Raw genomic sequence first — 18,203 nt, 5'->3', positions numbered from 1 at the left:
GGTGGAGGCATGAGTCACGCTTATTGGGGGGAAGAGGCCAGATGAGGGGCAACAAGAGACAAGTCGCTAAGGCTCGGTGCCTGGCGTGTGTGAGGACAGCGAAGGACAGAGCTGGGGGGCCCAAGCAGTAGAGAAGGAAGATCCGGCCAGGAAAAGGGACAGATCATGCCAGCCTTGTCACCCACCGTGAAGACTCTGGCTTTCCCTCTTAGTGAGGTAGAGGGTTCTGAGCAGGAGAGTGACTTGATCTGATGCATGGTTTACAGGATCTCAGGGCAGAGACGGAAGGAAGGTGGCCTCTGGGAGGCGGCTGGCAGCCCCTGCATGGATGGGTCACCGCGGCCAGCATGAGTCACGCCAGGGCTGGGGAGGAGCTGAGTAGGCTCGCGTGGGCAGGGAATCTCCAAGGACTGCATTTGAAAGGCCAGTGGCCCAGCTCACCAATCCCAGGGCCCCTGAAGGAAGCTCCCGGGGAGACTGTGGTAGCGTCCTTGGGGCGCACCTGGCCCTGCCCTGTCCAGGACTGCAGCTACCCTCTCGACCTTGCTACTGAGCAACTGAAATGGGGCTAGCTGGAATTGCGATGTGCTTCTATAGGAGTTAACCACAAGAGACTTCGAAGATTTAATACAGAATTAAAAAAGAAACAATGTAAAATAGCTCCTTACTAATTTTTATGCTGATTACATGTTGAAATGATAACCTTTTGTATATATTGGTTAAAATATATTAAAATTCATTTCACCTGTTTCTTTTTACTTCTTCTCTGTGATAACTAGGAAAATGTAACTTATATAGGTGGCTCCAGGTCTATCTCCATTGGATTTCAGAGACCCAGAGACCCACCTCCAGCAGGAGGAAGGCTCTGTCTGAGGCAGGTGGCTGGCGGAGCCCAGAGGAAGGACACGGTGGGAGGCTGGGGAGACAGGGGCTCTGTGGGTGGGTCGGGTCATTTGACGTGACTCCTAGGGGCTCACAATGAATAAGAAATGGTTACAGTGACCTGTACCAAATTGTGACTCCCCAGCAGGGTGAATGACCTCGGTTACCCTGCCCCCAACTGCCCTACAGGACGGGTTTGCTTTTTTCCCTCCTATCTGCAGATGAAGAATCTGAGACCCAAGAGGGAGACGAGGCAGCTCTGGGACCAGGATCTGCACGGGCTTTGGGCTGCAGGATGCATCAGAGCAAGTGTTTCAGGAGCACCCCGGACTCCGCATCTATAACCCCAGACCTATTTTTGGCAACGGTGCAGAACTACCGTGCAGGCAATGCAAATATCCACAAGCCAAAGCCTCACCAGCCCGGTATGACCCAGGCATTGCGGTGGGGCCAGATGTGGGACCCAGGAATGCCTCCCCCCCCAGGACGGGAAGAGGAATGGAGGGAGGGAGAGGGGCTGGCTACTGGCCACTGCTGTGTTTAAAACAGGCAGCTTGTTGCTAGGAGGCATCAAGGGTAAGAAAAATAAGACCCCAAACAAAACAAAACAGAAAAACCCAACCACCAGAAAAGTGATCTCCGGAAAGTCTTTGGCACCGTCTTAACCGTGCTTCCCAGCAGTGAGGCCTGGCTCCAGGCAAGAAAGGAAGGACACAAACCGAGCCTACCATGTTTACGGAGCCCTCCAGCAGGCCCACAGCTTTTGTTCTGGGCACTTCCATCCTTGCACCCTTGCAGCAGCCCCGCCCCAGAGAGGTGACGCCATTACTCCCATTCTGCAGATGGGGAAGCCAAGGCTCAGGGAGACAGGCAGGCAAATGCTTCTGGGTCACCCAGCTGCACTGCAGCGGGGCTGAGATTCAAACCCACATTTGTGTGACTCGAAAAACCTACACCATTCTCTGAGCTGAAATGGCTTCTTCTGAGGCTTTCCTGGGGTCCAAGCGCTGGCTGTGACCCCTGGGGATCTGACCCCTTGGCTTCTGGCTGCCAGTTGGGCTGGGGAACGAGGAGAGAGGCTGGGCATTTGTTGAAAAAACTGAGGGCGATCTCGTCTCTCTCACTTCTGCTACCAGGCCACGTTCCCCAGGACTCCTGACACTCATGGACCCCCAGGGGGTCAGAAATGGCTGTGGGCCTTAGGTGAGTCCCTTTGGCTCTCTGGGCCTTAGCTGCTGGGATAATCAAGACAGCTCCAAACAATGAGCCTTAGACTGCAGGCTCTGGACCTCACATCTGCCGTCAGATCTCAACAGAGGCGGGAACCAAGGAGTAGAAAGAAGTCAGGCCATGGGCAAGCGGCCTAAGTCAGCACTCAGATCTGTCTCTCTGGTTCTAAGGGTGGGCTCTTTGCCATATGGTGGTACCTCTTATGACAGCTAGTGGTCACTTCCCATCCCCAGAGTCCTCACTCAACAGCGTCCTTCAGCATTGCTCCAATCTGCAAATTGTCCCCAACCAAGTCATTGCAGAGAACCCGGCTTTGATCACATCACTCCCTCACTCCAGAACACTCAGTAGCTCCCCAGCACTCCAACGGAACATAGGGTCAAAGTTATGAGGGGTCTCAAAAGAGCATCCAGGTAAAGAATTACCAACCATATACCCTGCATTTAGCCCCCTGTGCTGCTACTCCTTCCTAGGCAGCCGTGGTTCTCCCTTGTTGGACTGAATTTGTAGGCCAAGAGCCATTTTTGTCCTGTGTTTCTGTCCCCCCCAGGGTATCAGACACACAGTAGATGCTGACTGATTAGTCTTCGGAGGCAGAGCTCTCAAACCTTGTTAAGGCCTCCTGAAGTGGTACCTCCTCTGGGAAGCCTCCCCTGATCTCTGGACTAGTTATGAGATTTCTCCCTCCATGGCCCTCTTCATCCCTCCCGACACACCTATGACTGCCTTGTACCACAGTCTGTGCAGACACAGCTCATCTGCCTGGGGCAGCCCCCTTAGAAGCCCCTCCTGGGACGGGCACCGTATTTTCTTCATTTTTACATTTAACACAGTGCCTAGCATGCGCTAGCAATATTAATAACAACAACATTGACAGCCATCGTTTTGGGGCACTTAGTATGTGCCAGGCACTATCCTCAGTGTCTGACATGAAACACGGACTCATGTATGTAATCGTAACAATCCCGGAAGCTGGGTACTTTCATAATCATTTGTAGATGAGTAAACTGAGGCACAGAGTCACACAGTGACAAAGCCAGGCCGGTTGGTTTTCGAGTCCAGGGCAGGGAAAAAGTGAGGGTAGAGGAGGAGAGCTATGGGCATCAAGACTAAAACAAAATGGAACAAAGTCTACTCCTGGCCCCATGGGAAAGATGCCTGGGGCTCAGCACAGGGTGGGGCACATAGTAGGTGCTCAGTTAACTGAAGTGATGACTGAGGTAATCAGATAATGCAACAGATGCTCTGACACAGGCTTGTGGTCAGTGGGGGCTAGGCTGGAGGAGGGCTGCAGGGCCTGAGTGCGGAGCCCAGCCCCCTGCACGATGCAAGTCCCCCCACTGCTCACTCCACCACCTCCCCCAGCTCCAGCCTCCCTTCTCCAGCATTTCAGACCTCTCATGCATGGGGCAGGCGGCTGGCAGTTTTTCTCCTGCCGAGAACAGCCACAGAAAATTGAGATCATTTCTCTGCTGTGTTGGCAGCTGAGAAATGGTAATTTTTCCTATTTTCAATCCGAGAGTTCCTTCCTATTGGACAAAGGCCCCATACCACCTCGCTCTCCCCAGGAGGGACAGGGCTGGGGAGGGTGTGGTTCACCACCCGCCCCCGCCTCCCCTCCCCCCGCCACCCCGGGACAGGTCACCTCCCGGCCTAACGGGCGTGGGCTGCAGTGGTCCGGCAGTGGCAGGGGCTGGTGGTGGAAGGAGGGGCCCCCAACCGAGCACTTGCAGACATAAAACAGGGACAGGTAGAGAGGTCAAAGCAACAGGTAATCCCGAGTCTCTGCAGGCCACTCAGGGATCCAGGGAAATGGGGTTTTGCTTTCCCTGCACACAGAGCCTGCACACATCCTGGCTGTCATCCTTCCCAAATCAGAGTGGTGTAAGATCGCCATCCAAACAAGTGCTTATAATCCCCCTTGCCTTTGGAGTGAATTTTTTGCAAAAGGAGACAATTAGTTAAAAAATCAGAATCTGTGAAACAAACTGAGGCTAGCTCAGCCTCCCAAATGTCCCAGCTGAGATGAAGGCGCTGGGGTCTGGCTTCTGCCACGGAGGCGACAGTGGGGGTTTGAGCAAGAAGAGGCCGGGGAAGCACCCAGTGCTGCAACCCCATTTTAAAGACAAGCGGTCCAAGCCCGTCGGAAGAGGCCAGGATAGCCACACAGTTCCTTCGGCCGGGCAGGGCTGGACATCAGCTTGGCCACTCCTTGGATGGTCTCTGCTGCAGCCGGTCCCCGGCACACCCTGCTCCTGCCCCCCTAGCATGGGGTGGTGGTGGAGCAGCAGAGAAGGCTGCCACAGCCAGGATTGTGAAGGTCAGTGGGCTAAAGGGAGTAGACAGAGGTCCCCTCCCTGCGGCACTGAGTGTGTGGGGGGCAGTCCCTGACCCTGTAGTTTCTGGAGCTCTGCAAGCCTGCAGCTGTGGGTCAGCTCAGGTCGCCCCTGCCCTAAACTCTGCTATGGCTCCCCCTTTCACTGAGCCTACAAGTCAATGTTCTTACAAGAGCCTCCCTCGCCCCGACCCATTCCCCGCCCCCATCCTCTCGCAGTGTCCAGACCCTCTGGCCTCCACCCCTCGGGCCTCCTTGCTGTATCTGAATGGTTAAGCCCACTCCTGCCCGAGGGCTGCCATCTGCAATATTCGCATACTCAGTGTGCTTCCTCACCTCCTGCAAGTGTGCTTAATGACAGTCTATTAGACAAGCATTCATTCTAAACTGCACAACCCCTCCCAACACATACACGCATCCCCAATGCCCTTACCCTATCTTTTGTACTTTCCTTAGCCCCCTTTTGCCTTCTAACAGATGCTATAATCCACTTATTTAACATATGTATTACTTGCTGTCTGCCTTTCTCCCTGCCTTCCACAAGGATACAGGCCCCAATGAATACAGAGATTTGTGCTATACTCCCTGATCGCGACAAGTGCCTAGAACAGTGCCTGGCCCACAGGAAGCACCAACTGAATACTCACTGAGGGACAGGGAAGATGTCTGTCTATGTGTGCAAGTATGTGCACAAGGGTACATTCATTGACTCATCTGACAAATCATTAAATGCCTATTTTATTCCAGACATCCCAGTAGACCCCAGGAATACAGCGGCAGGGAAGAAGCCACACACCGTCCAGGTCCACTCAGGCTACGGCCAGCAGGGAGGCCATGCAGTACGGGTATACACAGGGCAAATCGGCAATGAGTTGCAGAAAGCAGTGGGTCTTTGTCCATCTGAGAATCAGGGTGGGCTTCCAAGAGGAGGTGTGGTTACATTCTGACCTGAAGGCCGAGTAGGAGACAGGTATGGGAAAATGTTCTGGTCAGAGGCCACAGCACGTACAGAGGCTCTGACATGGAAAGGAGCACCATTCATTCAAGGCACTGAAAGAAGCCTAGAGAGCAAAGGGGGAAGAGGGGCGTGAGATGAGGGGGACCCACTGGGGTGTATGGGTCCACATGTCTGTCTGTCCATGTCTGTGCTTCTTCCCTGTATGTGTGAGATGGGGAGGTACGGCAAGAAGACTTCCGTATTCAGGGTCAGAACGTGGGACCTCAAGAGCTGCTGTGGCGAGGACTCTGTGGAGCCTCAGTTTTGTTCTCTGTAAAATGGGGATCTACTGTGGAGATCCAATGAGAGGGTGGATCTGAACTCCAAGGAGCTGTTCGAGCTCTCAAGTGTGTCCGGGTGTGCCCATGACTGAGTGGGCGTGCATACGAGCGTGCGCCTGTGCCTCGAGCTCCCAGCGACACTGTTCTCCTGCCGTGACAAGTCTGCTGTATCATCTGTACCAAGCCACCAAAAATATACTTGCTCCTGGCCCAGAGCCATGCTCTCCAAGAGCCCCCGGGGGCAGAGGAGAGTGGAGGAGGAGGCCTGCAAGGTGGAGCCCTACACTTCTGGGCAGAGGTGACCCTCTTGTCTCTCACCGACAGGCCGTCACCAAGCAAGAGGACAGAGGCTACCTCTGAGGGCTGGGGCTGTGCCTCCTCCATCAGACTGGGGCCTCTCTGGCATGAGACTGTGTCTCCCTTGTCATACTGGGCACTCCTGGGGGGCAGAAACCATTTTCCCTTCTCTCCGTTTCTCCCTCAGAAAAATAGAGAGGCTGTCACTCAGTGTAGCTGTGGCTCATTCTGTGTGAGGGTTGGCCACCTCTGGGGCTGTGTCCCTGGGCAGGGCTTCAGGGTTCAGGGTGTCCTGGCTGCCAGGGGGCCTGCCCTGTAAGGTCCGACGCCGTTCAGAACTGGATTCTTGGGTGGAGATGCCTCTGAAAACCTCGACTATCATGAGTGTCATCCCGATTATCTAGGTGACCCTGGGCATATCACTCTCCCAGCTCTGAGGGCCCCAAGGTATGGGCCTAGGACGTGGAGACAAGCTGCAGAATCCACCAGCACACGTGCACCCTGCGCCCTGTGTCCAGTGTGGACAGAAAAGGAAGAGTCCCTCAAGAGAAGCAAGCAACCAGTTGTCCATCCTCACAAGCCAAAAAGGTGTGGGCAAGAATGCAGGAAAGGAATGCACGAGGGATTCAAGGTTGATAAAAAGCAGAACTTTCCAAAGGCAGATAATCCTCTAGACAATTTAGGCAAAAGGGATTTTATTCAATTACCTTTTTCACCTTTTTCTGCACTGAGTTATTTGTTCTCGCATTCATTCCCTCCTGCAACAAGCCTTGAGTACCGGGCAATCGCTTCCATCATCTACTTCATCCTGTTGGGCTGTGTGCCAGACCACAGGGGTGGATGTGTGGGCAGGGGGGGGGGGGGAGGGGGGCTGGGGAAGGAGGGGCCGAAAGGGGCAAACACGACAGAAGAAAGGAGAAAATGACTTCTGGCCTCTCCCGCCTGTGTCCCCAGAGGGGCTTGCCCCTCTCTGTTACTGCACTGGCCTCACCTGGCTCGGTGTTTCCCCCCCCGGGGCGGGCTGTTTGTCCAGCAGTAGCCAGCCGAGCGCTGGTGCTCCCTGATACACTGCCCCATCCTTGGGCACAGCTGGAGTATGGCAGAGCTGGCCGAATTGATGGTCAGGAGGCCCACTTTTCATGTCAAAAGACAGAAAAGGAAAAGAGAAAAAGAAATTCATTTTCTTAAAAAAAACAAACAACGCACCACAACTGGTTCGTTAATCTCTTATTAGAATTCTGTGCTGAGTACTGGCAAAGAAGAAGTAAGGAGGACCCTGGGGAGGGAATGGGGAGAAAGAAAGTGATCCCCTTGTTAGCATCTGCTGGGGCCATCAGTGGAGGGAGGCCCCTCGGGGGGCGGAGAAACATAAGGGACGAAACAGCAGGCTTGTCCATCACAAGAAGAGACGCGGAAGGGGGCGTGCCGGGCACTGTCCCCTCCTTGGCACAGGAGGAAAAAACTCAGAGAGGGAGATGGCTTTACTGTGGTTGCACAGCAAGTGGATGACAAAGTCAGGTTTTGAATCCTTGTTTCCTGTCTCCTGGGGACTCTGATTTCAAACTGCCTTGAATCTCAGAATCTGGCCCCTTTACTAGTCTCCTCAACTGGACTTCGAGCTCATGAAAGAGAGCTGAAGATCAAGTTCCGGAACCCCTCCAAGCTCCCCTGTAGTGCTCGCCGAGGCCTATTACCACCATTGTGATTGGCTATCCTGACTGGTTGGGACTCCAGGCGGGCCTGAGGCCAGAAGTGTATCTTTGGACAAAAAGCCTCTGGGAGATGGGATAGCAGAGGTGGCAGGATCTCTGCAGAGTGGCCCGGAGCAGACCACCCAATCCAGGAACCCCCTTTAGGCTCTGGTGTTGGTTCTGATTCCAGAACACACCCGCAGGGTGACCTTGGCCAGGCCCCTTCCCTCTCTGAGCACCCAAGTCCTCATCTGCATGAAGGTGGGGGTGGTGGCTCTGTGTGGGTCTTTCAGTTCCAGGTTGTGGATGGACATCACCATGGGTAAGGGCAGCAAAGCCAGCCCTTCCACTATCCCCACCATGCAAGCCCCCTGCCCCGCCCCGTGCCCCCGGCGCCAGCTGGTCAGGCAGACCCTGGTGGTTGGAGTTGGTGCCTCTAAGGGTCTCGATTTCTGACTTCTGCAGCCTCACGAGCACTCACTGCCCATCTCAGGCCTGGGGGCCATCAGTTCCAGACAGGCCCCCAGCAAGGGTCTAGGAGATGCCCCAGGTCCTCCCCTCATGTTCCAACGTGGCCTTACCTCCTCCAGCCAAGCACTGAGTTATCCTCAGGATTCTAATAAAGCTCATTTCTGCCACCAAGTTTATAACACATCCCCACCTACTGGTCTTAAACATAACAAGGCTGCGTTGTGGTGTAGGGCTCCATGTGGCCAGGATGAAGATGGGTGTGCGTGCTTGCAGGGGGAGGGGGGGAGCACCACTCCCCACTCCCAGCAGTGACGGAGCATCCCAAAGGTCAGTGCTGACCCTGTTCTGTGGTCCCTCCTGCCTCTCCAAAGGAGCCCAGAGCTTGGGTCATCAGTGGGGTGAGGAGAGCGTGGACCCAACCCACCGGGGAAACTCGAGGTTGCCAGGTTGCATGTAAGGACACATGCATTTGAGGTCATGTAGTCAGAATGCCATGGGACACTACACTCATAACCTCTGGAGTGATGTTATAACATGTCACTTTAGATATGTGTACCCTTTATGTGCCTCTCAAGAGGGTGTCGTATGGCTCTACCCCATTCCTTTGCTCTCTTCCTGGTGTCTCTGCCTAGCCCCTCCTTGTCCCGGCTTCTGCCCCACGCCCCAGAGCTCCCTTTCCAATTGTCACTGGGCAATTGAAACAACTCTCCATACAGAGTTGTCTTCCCAGCCCATGCATTTCTTCTGAGCACCTACTATGTGTCAAACGCTGGAGAAAGGGGCAAAAATGAAGAATTTTAGAGCAGCACCTGCTCTAAATGCAAGGATGTGGAGACCAGGATGGGTGCACACATAGATATGCCCATGCCCCCCCCCCCACACACACGTGCACACACGCACGCACACTGTGGCCCCGGAGGAGTGCTGGGAAGGTGGCACGAAGAGCTGAGGCTGCACTGGAAAGAGCACTCGCCTCTGTTACAGGGTGGGGGCCGCTGGTGGGAAGCCAAGGGGGAAGTGAGGCAGCCTCCCTGGAGGAGATGAGGTTGGAATTGGGTTTCGATGTGTGGGTAAGGACTTCTGGAGGCTGGTATTCCAGAGGGAGGAGCTGCTGGGCACAAAAGCAGAGAGGCAGGGAGGTGAGTAGGGTGATACCTCCTAAGATGCATGGAGGATGCCGGGCAGGCAGTGCCTGCCCCCGAGGTGAAGATGCGGAACGAGACAAGATCATATAGGGCCTTTGATTCTGGGGGCCAAAGAGAGGGGATCCTTGATCCTATAGGCAGCAATGAAGGTTACTGAGTAGGAGGCTGACATTATCAGCTCTACCACAGACTTCACCAGCACCCTACCCCCCTAAACTCCCATTCAAACTAAAAATGGAGCAGAAAGCCTCCCCAAAGGCCAGATGCGGGAAAGTGGCCTTCTCAGATGTTCTCTGGCAGAAGCCTGGAGACCAAGAGCAGACTCTGGGCTGCCACCCCACAGGCTGAGCTGGGCCCTGAAAGATAGTGGGGCTCCGTTCACACATGGTATCTGCCCAGTGGTCCTGGCAGAAAGGGAGAAAGGAGAGGGAGGGGAGGCCACATTGCTTGTGGAAGATGGGGAACATGAGGGAGACAGCCCAAGGTCACCCTGCTCGATGGCGCCAGAGTCAGACAGCAACCCAGGCTATTTGGCTCCCAGTCTGGCTGTGTGGTCAGAAGTCTGTGGGCTCAGTAGCCTGCCAGGCACCAAAACCTGCAACTCCCCCCTCCCGAACCCCAGCATCTTTGAAGAGCCCAGAGATCCCAACCAAGAGCGAGCTTGAAGTGAGATGAAGTCCATGTACCCTTTTCTTGATAGAGGAACGGTTTGGGTGGGTGGGTGGGTGTCAGGCAGCCTTGAAGGAAGAAGGTCCAGGGAAGATGGGTTTTTTTGGGGGGTGGATCTTCTGTGATTCTGGCCTTATCTATCTTTGGGGGGTGTTTCTCTAAGATTTGAGCATCTGCTGGCACCCTTCCTCGAGGAAGGGGAGGTTGAGGCACGGGATGGGGACTCAGGGAAGGAGCTCAGAAAGGGAGCCAGATAATCAGGAAGGGAAAATGCCTGCTCAGTGGGGGGGACTCCCGCCCCACCTCTGCCAACAGCTTCTTTCAGCTCACCAGCCAGCCAGCCCTGGGTCCTGTGTGTACTGGCACCGGGCTAAGCACTGGTTGTGCAGAGGGACAGTGGAGAATAAGCCCACGGGTTGGCCTCCACCACTCCAGGACTAACAGGGCACAGGGAAGACAGGGACATCTAAGGAGAAAATGAAGCAGATTGCTAATGCTCCAGAGAAGCAGCACCAGGAGGGAAGGCCCTACTGGGGCTGGATCTTAGGAAGCAGGCAGGATTCTGGCACATGAGGAAAGAGAAGGGGTCTTTAATGCCAGGCTTGAGGGGTTGGGAAGCTGGGCAGTGAGAACCTAATAAGAGCGTCAGAGCTGCCCCCAGGTGGGGCCACGGCTGGGTTTTAGAAAGGGAACTCAGGCGACAAGACACAAGGCGCAGAGTGGGGCAGAACCATGCCTAGACCCAGGCCTGAGCTCAGTTTCCTCCTAGGCGCTCAGACCCCCTGCTCACCAGGGCCGGGTCCCCAGCGCAGCCCCTACAGCTCCAGCGCGCAGACCCGCAGAGCCCACCGCCCCACCCCCTCCCCGCCCTCAGTCTTGCACACCGAGCAGAGATTTCTGGTTCCCAGCTGCATTCCCCCTGCCCCCACCCCCTCCCGCTGCCCTGCCCATCCTTCTGATAAAGAACTGAGCTTGGCTGTGTCTGGTGAACTGAACTCCAAACAGCTCTCATCCCACGGTCACCCCCAGCCGGGAAGAACCAATCCACCCTGGAGGGAGGTCAGCCTGTTCCCCACCCCCTCCTAACCCCAGGACCCTAGATTCCTGGAGCCGATTCCTTTCCTTATTCTTCCAACCTTGAGAACGCGCCTTGGTCGGGATGAGAGGCAGCTAGTTAGAGGCCGTGGGCGCGCTCAAGGAGCTTGGGCAGGCTCCTCAGGACTGGGCAGATGCGGGCAAAAGCTGAGCACGACATAGCGAGGGTCTTGCATCAAAACGGAGAGCCTACTGGTCTCTCCATCTAAGTCCCTCTCCAGCCTGTCCAGGCTGGGTGCACCCCTCAGCAGGGGGCAACAAAGCCCCCCCACCCCCACCCCCGTTGGGGAAATGTGTCCCAGGTCTTCTGGCTTCACGTTGGGAGGGGGCAGAGGGCCTCTCTTTTCCATTCTCCTCCTCCTCCCCAGCTTTCTCCCTCCCCACTCGGTCAGCGCCCCTCGCCTCCTGGAGCGCCTCCAGCTTGCAGAAGGCCCGCTGCAGCCTCCCCCCGTCGGATCGGAGTTTCCACTCTGGGGGGCTGTTCAGAGACCCTCTGTCCCCTACCCGTACCCCTGCTGTCCCACTGCCAGAGCGCACCAACCCCGGCCCCTCCCTCTCTCATCCCCTTTACCGCGGAGCCCCGGGCGAGCCTAGGGAGCAGACGCAACAGATTGCAGAACGCGAGAGCGCGGAGCCCGCTCCCTCCGCGCGCCGCCCGCCGCCCCAGCCTTGCGCCCGTGGCCCAGACCCCCGCCCTCCGGGCTCGGCTAAGCCGGCCATTTAGATGCAGCTCACAGGACGGCGGGCGGCGAGGAGCCGCGGCTCCCCGGGCCCCCCGTCAGTCCACTTCCCTTCCCGAGGACCGCCGCAGGAAGCGAGGCGGCGGGCGGCGCGGCCCCGCACCGGCCTGCGCACCAGGGGCGAAGACACGATCCCCGCGGACCCAGCCGGCCCCCAGCCCCGCCGGCTGCGGGGGTGCGAGTGGAAGGAGGGGCGGCCCGGACACGATCTAGCGGATCCCTTGGATCCCCACAGATTTCCGTGGGCGGACACGCCCCCAGACTCTCGGGTTTGTGCCCTTTTTCTGGAGTGCCCCCCCCCCGCCCTTTTCTGGGGCCGGGTTCGGTCCCCAGGGCGGGGCTCGCAGCCTCCGCTCCCGCCAAAGGGCTGGGGAAGCTGGAGGTAACTCGAGCTGCAGCCCGAGATGCCCGGCTGGGAGCGGCGGCTGCGAGTCCGGGGGGGTGGGTGCTCGTCTTTCTCCAGTCTCCTCTGTGCCCCCTCCAGCGGCGCCCGCCGCATCTTCACTCCCGAGTCCGCGCCGCGACACTTACCGTGGGCGAGCAGCGCCGAGAGGCAGAGCAGGGCGGCGCCGCCGCGGCCCGACATCCTTGGGGCCATGGCCGAGGCGGGAGTGGGAAGGGGCCGAGGGGGCAACAGTCGTCGACGACTTGGCCCCAGGCTGGGCTCGGTCACATCCAACTCAGGGTGGCCGCGGCGCCCGAATGTCTCTGCGCCCGAATGTCTCTGGGGGCCAGGGAGTGCAATTCGGGGACACTTTGAGGGGAGGGGGCGTCCCAGGCGCGGCCGGCTACACCCTCGGAGCTGGTAGGGGCGCAGCTCCGGGCGGGAGGAGCCTCCACCTCCTGGGGCTGGTGCCCCCTGCAGGATCTGTGCGGCGAGGGGGGAGCCGCACGTGCGGTCCCGGAGCCCAGTGGCCACCGGCGTCTCGGGGACTGCCTAGAGCCAAGTGCTGGATCCCCCAGCCCCGAGGCCCACCTCGAATCCGAACTCGCTCGAGGGTGCAGATTTCCGACGCAAGCCCCAGTTTCTTCGGTTTCGGTAGTAACCCCACATAGATAGCGCGGCTTCCTTCCTCCAAGCGCCCTGCAGCAGCCCCAGCATAAAAATCCCAGGTTAGGTGCAAATGAATGATTTCTTTCGCAAAGAAAGAGAAAATCCAGGCAACTTTAATCCATCTGGAGCAGGAAAAGTTTCCGTGCAGTGCTGAGACCGGCGACGCGGGTCGCCACCACCCTAGGCGACGCCGGGACAAAATGCCCGAGGCGGGCGGCCAGCGGCTCGTCCCCTCGCAGAGCTCGCTGCTCGGCTCCAGCGCGCTCTCTCCAGTCTCGACCAGGGCCCGGGCTTCACGCAGGCTGGCTCAGCGCCGCCTGCCCGGGCAGCGGCTCCGCGGCTGGGGCGAGGATGGTGCGGCCGGAACGGGCTGCCCCATGGAGACCCGGCTTGAAGAAGCGGGGGAGCGGGACAGCCGGCTAATGCGCCGGACCCGCGCCCTCCCTGCCCGGGGCGCCGACTCCAGCCTCCCGGCCGTCAGCCGTAATACGATGGAGAGGGGCTCGGCCAGCCCGCGGCGGCTCCGGGCCGTCCCCCTCTCCTCCCAGGTCTCGCTGTTTCAGCAGACGGGCGCGCAGCTCCGCCTCGCTCGTCGCCTTCCCTGGGGGGACCTGCACAAACCTTGAACTTTTCCGGGGTTCAGGGTCTCCGACGTCTCCGTCTCCCCGCCGCCCCCGGCCTGTCCCCGGACGCCCGCTCGGCCGCTGTCTTGGTGCAGCTGGGCATCGGCTCCCTCTCTCTCCGAGTCAGTTTGGGCGAGCGGAGCGCCGCGCCAGCCCGGGCTGCGGGCGGCGAGACCCGGGCGCCACGCCAGGGGCCGGGGCACCCGGCGCCCGCGCAGCCCGCGGCCAGGAAGACGGCAGCTGGTATCTAGGGGGCCGAGCGGAGAGGAGGTGCCGGCAGGGGGGCCGGCTCCCCATGGACGTGTGTGTGTGGGGGGAGAAGAATCAAGGAGCAAAAAGCGAGAGGAGGTGGGGGGGGAGCCACAGTTGCACGAAGCCGGCGCCGCCGCCGCCGCCGCCGCTGCCTCCTCGGCGCTCGCGCCGGCTGCTCCGCCGTAAATGACTCGAGAGAGACACACACACTCGCGCCCGCCCGCCCTCCTCCCCCGTCCGGGATTCAGCGCCCACCCCGGCAGGAGCGGGCGCCGAGCCTGGCGCGCCCGCTCCCTCCCCCTCCCCTCCCAGATTCCCTGTGGTCACGTGGGCCCGAAGCGCGCGGCCCACGACTCGCGCGCCTCGGAGACCCCCCCCCCCCCCACACACACCGCTCCCCGCCTCCCCGGGTCCACGTGTCCATTCCGCATTCCCAGCCTGGGGGCGCGCGCGGCTCCTTAATGAGACTCGGGCCGCGGCAGACCTCGCGATTCCGTTCGCCTCTCTTTTATGTTTTATTTTTCCTCCCCACTGTAGGCTAGCGCTGGGGCCCGAGTGGGGCCGGCCGGCTGCGGTGGCTGCATTTCCCCCGGGGTAGACGCCACCGCAGCCACCGGTGTCCCTTTTGAAAGGAAGCACGCTCCTCGCCAGGCGCCCGCCGTGCTTTACAGCCGCTCTGCGGGAGGCGCGGGGAGGGGGCACCCTACCCCCAACCCCCAGAGTCTGTGCGGGGCTCTCGGGGCCACTGGGTGGGAACCGACCGAGCTGCCGCGCCCCAGCCCCTCCGCCGCGCGGGAGCTCGCCGGCTCAGCTCCGTTTGGGATGGAGCCGGGGCGCAGCTGGGGGAAAAACCCGTCCGCTGCTGGGGGTGGGGGGGCGGAGCGGAGGGGACGTGCCTTCCTACAGGTTGTTTTGCAAGCCTTTAAAGGGACCTGGGGTGGGGGTGGGGAACTGCCCCTCCTGCACACTCACCCAGGCACCTGGTGACGAGGGGGAGGGGAGGCTGGGGTGGCGTCTTTCCCGCCGTCAGGCCGGTTCCATTAGAGCGCAACCCAGATCAGACCCGACAAGTCAACCGTCAACCGTCAGCCTGGCGTTCGATCAATGGCAATGATTTTATAGCATCCTTGGGTATCGTGCCCCAACCCCCAGGGGCCGCATCTCAATCCCACTCAGCTAGGGACGGACAGGGTCTTCAATCCTATGGACATAGCTCTTATGGGCCGGGGTGGGGGGCAGCACGGTGGCTATGGATCTTGAGGGTCACTCCCTCATACTTCTGCTCTCAACCTGTCTGAGAGTGTGAGGTGAGGTAGGTCGGAGCAAGGCCAGCTGGGGTGCTCAGTCTCTGCCCCCCATGTACCTGACTCTGCCCCAGACGTCTTGACCCTGTGAGTTTCCTTTTCATCCCGGAAAGTGACATCTTCTTTTTGGAAAATAGGCTTGGAGCCTCCCTCCTCCCTGGCTGCTGGCTGTTGTGCCTCAGAACTGGGGCCTGCGGAGAGCCGCTGGTGCCCCTCCCCCACGCCCACATCTGTCTGGAGCTCTGAGGTGCAGCTAGGGAGGGCTGGTCCGGCTCGGGGAGGCCCTCGGGATGGAAGGTGCTGGAGTCATCAAGGAAGATGATTCTCATTAGGCCCCTAATGCCTGATGGCAATTAATGTCACCCAAGGGCTTATTAACCATCCCACTGAGAGGCAAGCCAGCAATCAGGCTCCGTGTGTGGGAGAAAGGGGGAAAGAAGCCATCTTCAGAGATGGGGGCTCCAGGAAGAGGAGGAAGGAAGCAGGAAGGTCTTCCACTCCTTCCCACCTCCCCAGCTGGAAGGGGCACAGGGCCTGTAAAGAGTAAGTCTAGGGGAGGGACACAATTGCTTTTCTGAGCTGAGGGCACACTGCCCCCAGTGAGGTGGTCCAAGCTGTCTTCCACAGGTGTTTGCGGCTGACATGGGTCAGCAGTTTCAGCCCATTCTCCCGGACTTCTCTGGAAACTGAACCCTGTGTTCTGGTTCTTCTCTCTACCCCCTCCCCCCGCCCAGCTCTTAGGTGAAGGGAAGATAAGCCTCCCTTCACCCACTCCGTTTGCCCCCCCTCCTTTCACCACACTTTGGTGAATATCTCCAACATCACAGGGCCACCAGCCCTGCTCATGACAGAGAGCAAGGTAGATCTAGCCGGTCCTCATGGAATTTACATTCTAGAGGGGAAGACAGGCATTAAGCTTACGGATTGATCACCACTGTTATAAGTTACAGGGTAGCATGCGTTTTTGCTCTTATGGCAGAGACTGAGGCCCGGGGTCAGGAAGGGGGGGCGGCCTGCTATGTCATTTGAGTCCCAGGTTTTTCTGGTACCCCCTCGGTGGATCTACCCTTCACGGACCAGGAGCCTCCTGCCCGGGCAGCCGGTCAGATTACCGTCTGTTGCTCCAAATGGCAATGTATCCTCCCTGCCCTAGGGAAGCAGAGGGCTGCTGACAGCCCACCCGGGGCATAAAATGCCCAAATTACTGCAACCCCTGTGCCCCATGGGCCTGTTACTCTTGGCCCTAGTCCTACCTAGTCCTTCTTTCTAGGACTCAGGGAGAAAGCGGGTGACAATGAGGTAGACAGCCTGCTCACCCAACTATTCCAATCCCATGTGTCATTTACCTGGAAAGGGGGCTCATGGCTACCTGCAGTCCTTTACTACCAGCCCCACAGCCTGCCCTGCCCTCCCCTGTGAAGTCTACTTGTGGAGCCCACCTGGAACCCGGGTAGGAGGTCAGAGGAGCAAACCCAGGGGGAGCCCAGCCTGGAGGAAGGGTCTGGCGTATGTGAACTCTTCTGCCCCAAACCTTATTCATCCTGGTGGTGGCATCTCCTTTCCGCTGTTCCCATTTTGTTCGGGGCCAAGTATCTTTCCAGCCAGAGGACTGGCAATCGTTGGGGTTTTCCTAGATCCCCAGCTCCTGGGTGGCGCATGGAACAGCCCCACTCTCTGGCCAGGCAGCCAAACAGCAAGTGGAGGCGGGGGTGGGGGGGTGGGGGGGGTGGGGGCTCTGTGTCAGGTCCCTGTGCCCGCATGGGTGTTTCTGAAGGACCCAGGCTGAAACTGGCACCCACTTCCCCCACTGCTGGACCTGCCACCATGAGGGACCTGTGTTTCAGGATGCCTGCCAACAGGGATAGGACAGGCCAGTGTGGGACTTCACCAAGGGGAGCTCACCATTTGTGGGGAGTTCCCGGGATTCCCCTAGAATCCTAGTCTGGCCCTGCTGGCGAGGGGCTCGGTGATGTCCTAATCTAGGCCTCTCGTTTTCCAGCTGCCAAACTAGAGGTCGTTCAATTCATTCATTTTCTTAAATTAATTCATTAATTCAGTAATTTTATTAAATACTTTGACCTTTTTTGTTGAGCTCTAATTCTGTGTGAAGCATTGTGCTAGGTCCGGGAACACAGAGGTTGGATAAGACAGATGAGAGCCAGATGGGGAAGTTCAAGAGCTTAGTTCTACAAACCCATATTGAGTGCCTGGTCACATTAATAGCTAACATTTGCTGAGTGTTTTTGATATGCCAGGCATCGTGCTGGGCATTTTGCATGCATTATCTGGATGCTCACCACAACCCTGTTCAGTAGATACTGTTCTTATTGCTATTTTCCAGAGGAGGAACCCGAGGCTCAGAGAAGGTAAGTGTCTTGCCTAGGCTCACACAGCTAGAGAGTAGTTGAGCCCCAGCTCAGTAACCCGTGTAACCACTTTTACTGTGAGATGTTAAGTTCTCACGCTTCCGTGTGTCAAAGCTTTTGCCTCTGGCTGGAGAAGCTCATGGTCCATGGGGGCACCAGACACAAACAGGCCATTCAGTGCTGGGAGGGTAGTGCTGGGGGGGCAGTGCTGCGGAGGCTAGCTCAGGGGCTCTGGGGGCCCAGGAGCCTCTGATGCGATGCTTGGGTAGTGTTCTCTCCACAGCACCATGCTACGACTAATTCCCCAGCGTGAATCCCCTGCCCCAGTCAGGCCAGGCCAGCCAGCACCCTCACCAGACATGTCCCTCCGCATGCAGGCTCATTCCTCTCCCCACACCTTGGCTCCTGCTAACCCCCTGCCTCCTTACCACTCTTCTTCACCAGTTAAAATCCTGCCCATCTTAATGTGTCCGCTCAGGGGCCTCCAATATGAAGTATTCCCAGATTCAGTGTGATATGGATACATGGCCTCATGAGAAAAAGGTAAGGAATCAGCCAGGGTCCAAATCCTGACTGCATTACCCTCTTCTCAGTTTCTCTCTCTGTCCTGAGCAACCAGTCTTTACTATACAGTTAATCCCCCGCAGTGATGGGGTCATATTCTCATCATGAGGATTATGATCAGAATCCACTCCCTTCCTATTCTATAGATAAGAAACCCAAGGTCCAGAGAGGGCTAGTGACTGGCCCAAGGTCACACAGCCAATTATT

General features: G+C 58.1%; 1 protein-coding gene across 1 annotated transcript in view; it reads right to left on the bottom strand.

Moving 5' to 3' along the window:
- The window catches only part of TMEM132E (transmembrane protein 132E), a 53,717-nt gene extending 40,830 nt beyond the window's left edge, over positions 1-12,887 (bottom strand). Inside the window, exons 1-2 of the mRNA XM_027624624.2 lie at positions 12,810-12,887; positions 12,365-12,701 (exon numbers count right to left, since the gene is read on the bottom strand). Coding sequence (XP_027480425.2) covers positions 12,365-12,701; positions 12,810-12,887 — 415 coding nt within the window. The remainder of the gene's footprint in view (positions 1-12,364; positions 12,702-12,809) is intronic.
- Between the last annotated feature and the right edge of the window lie 5,316 nt (positions 12,888-18,203).

The sequence above is a fragment of the Zalophus californianus genome, chromosome 16 (genome assembly GCF_009762305.2).
Source record: "Zalophus californianus isolate mZalCal1 chromosome 16, mZalCal1.pri.v2, whole genome shotgun sequence".
Lineage (NCBI taxonomy): Eukaryota > Metazoa > Chordata > Mammalia > Carnivora > Otariidae > Zalophus > Zalophus californianus.
The sequence above is the reverse complement of the archived record's forward strand: the minus strand, read 5'-3'. Positions and strand labels throughout refer to the sequence as shown.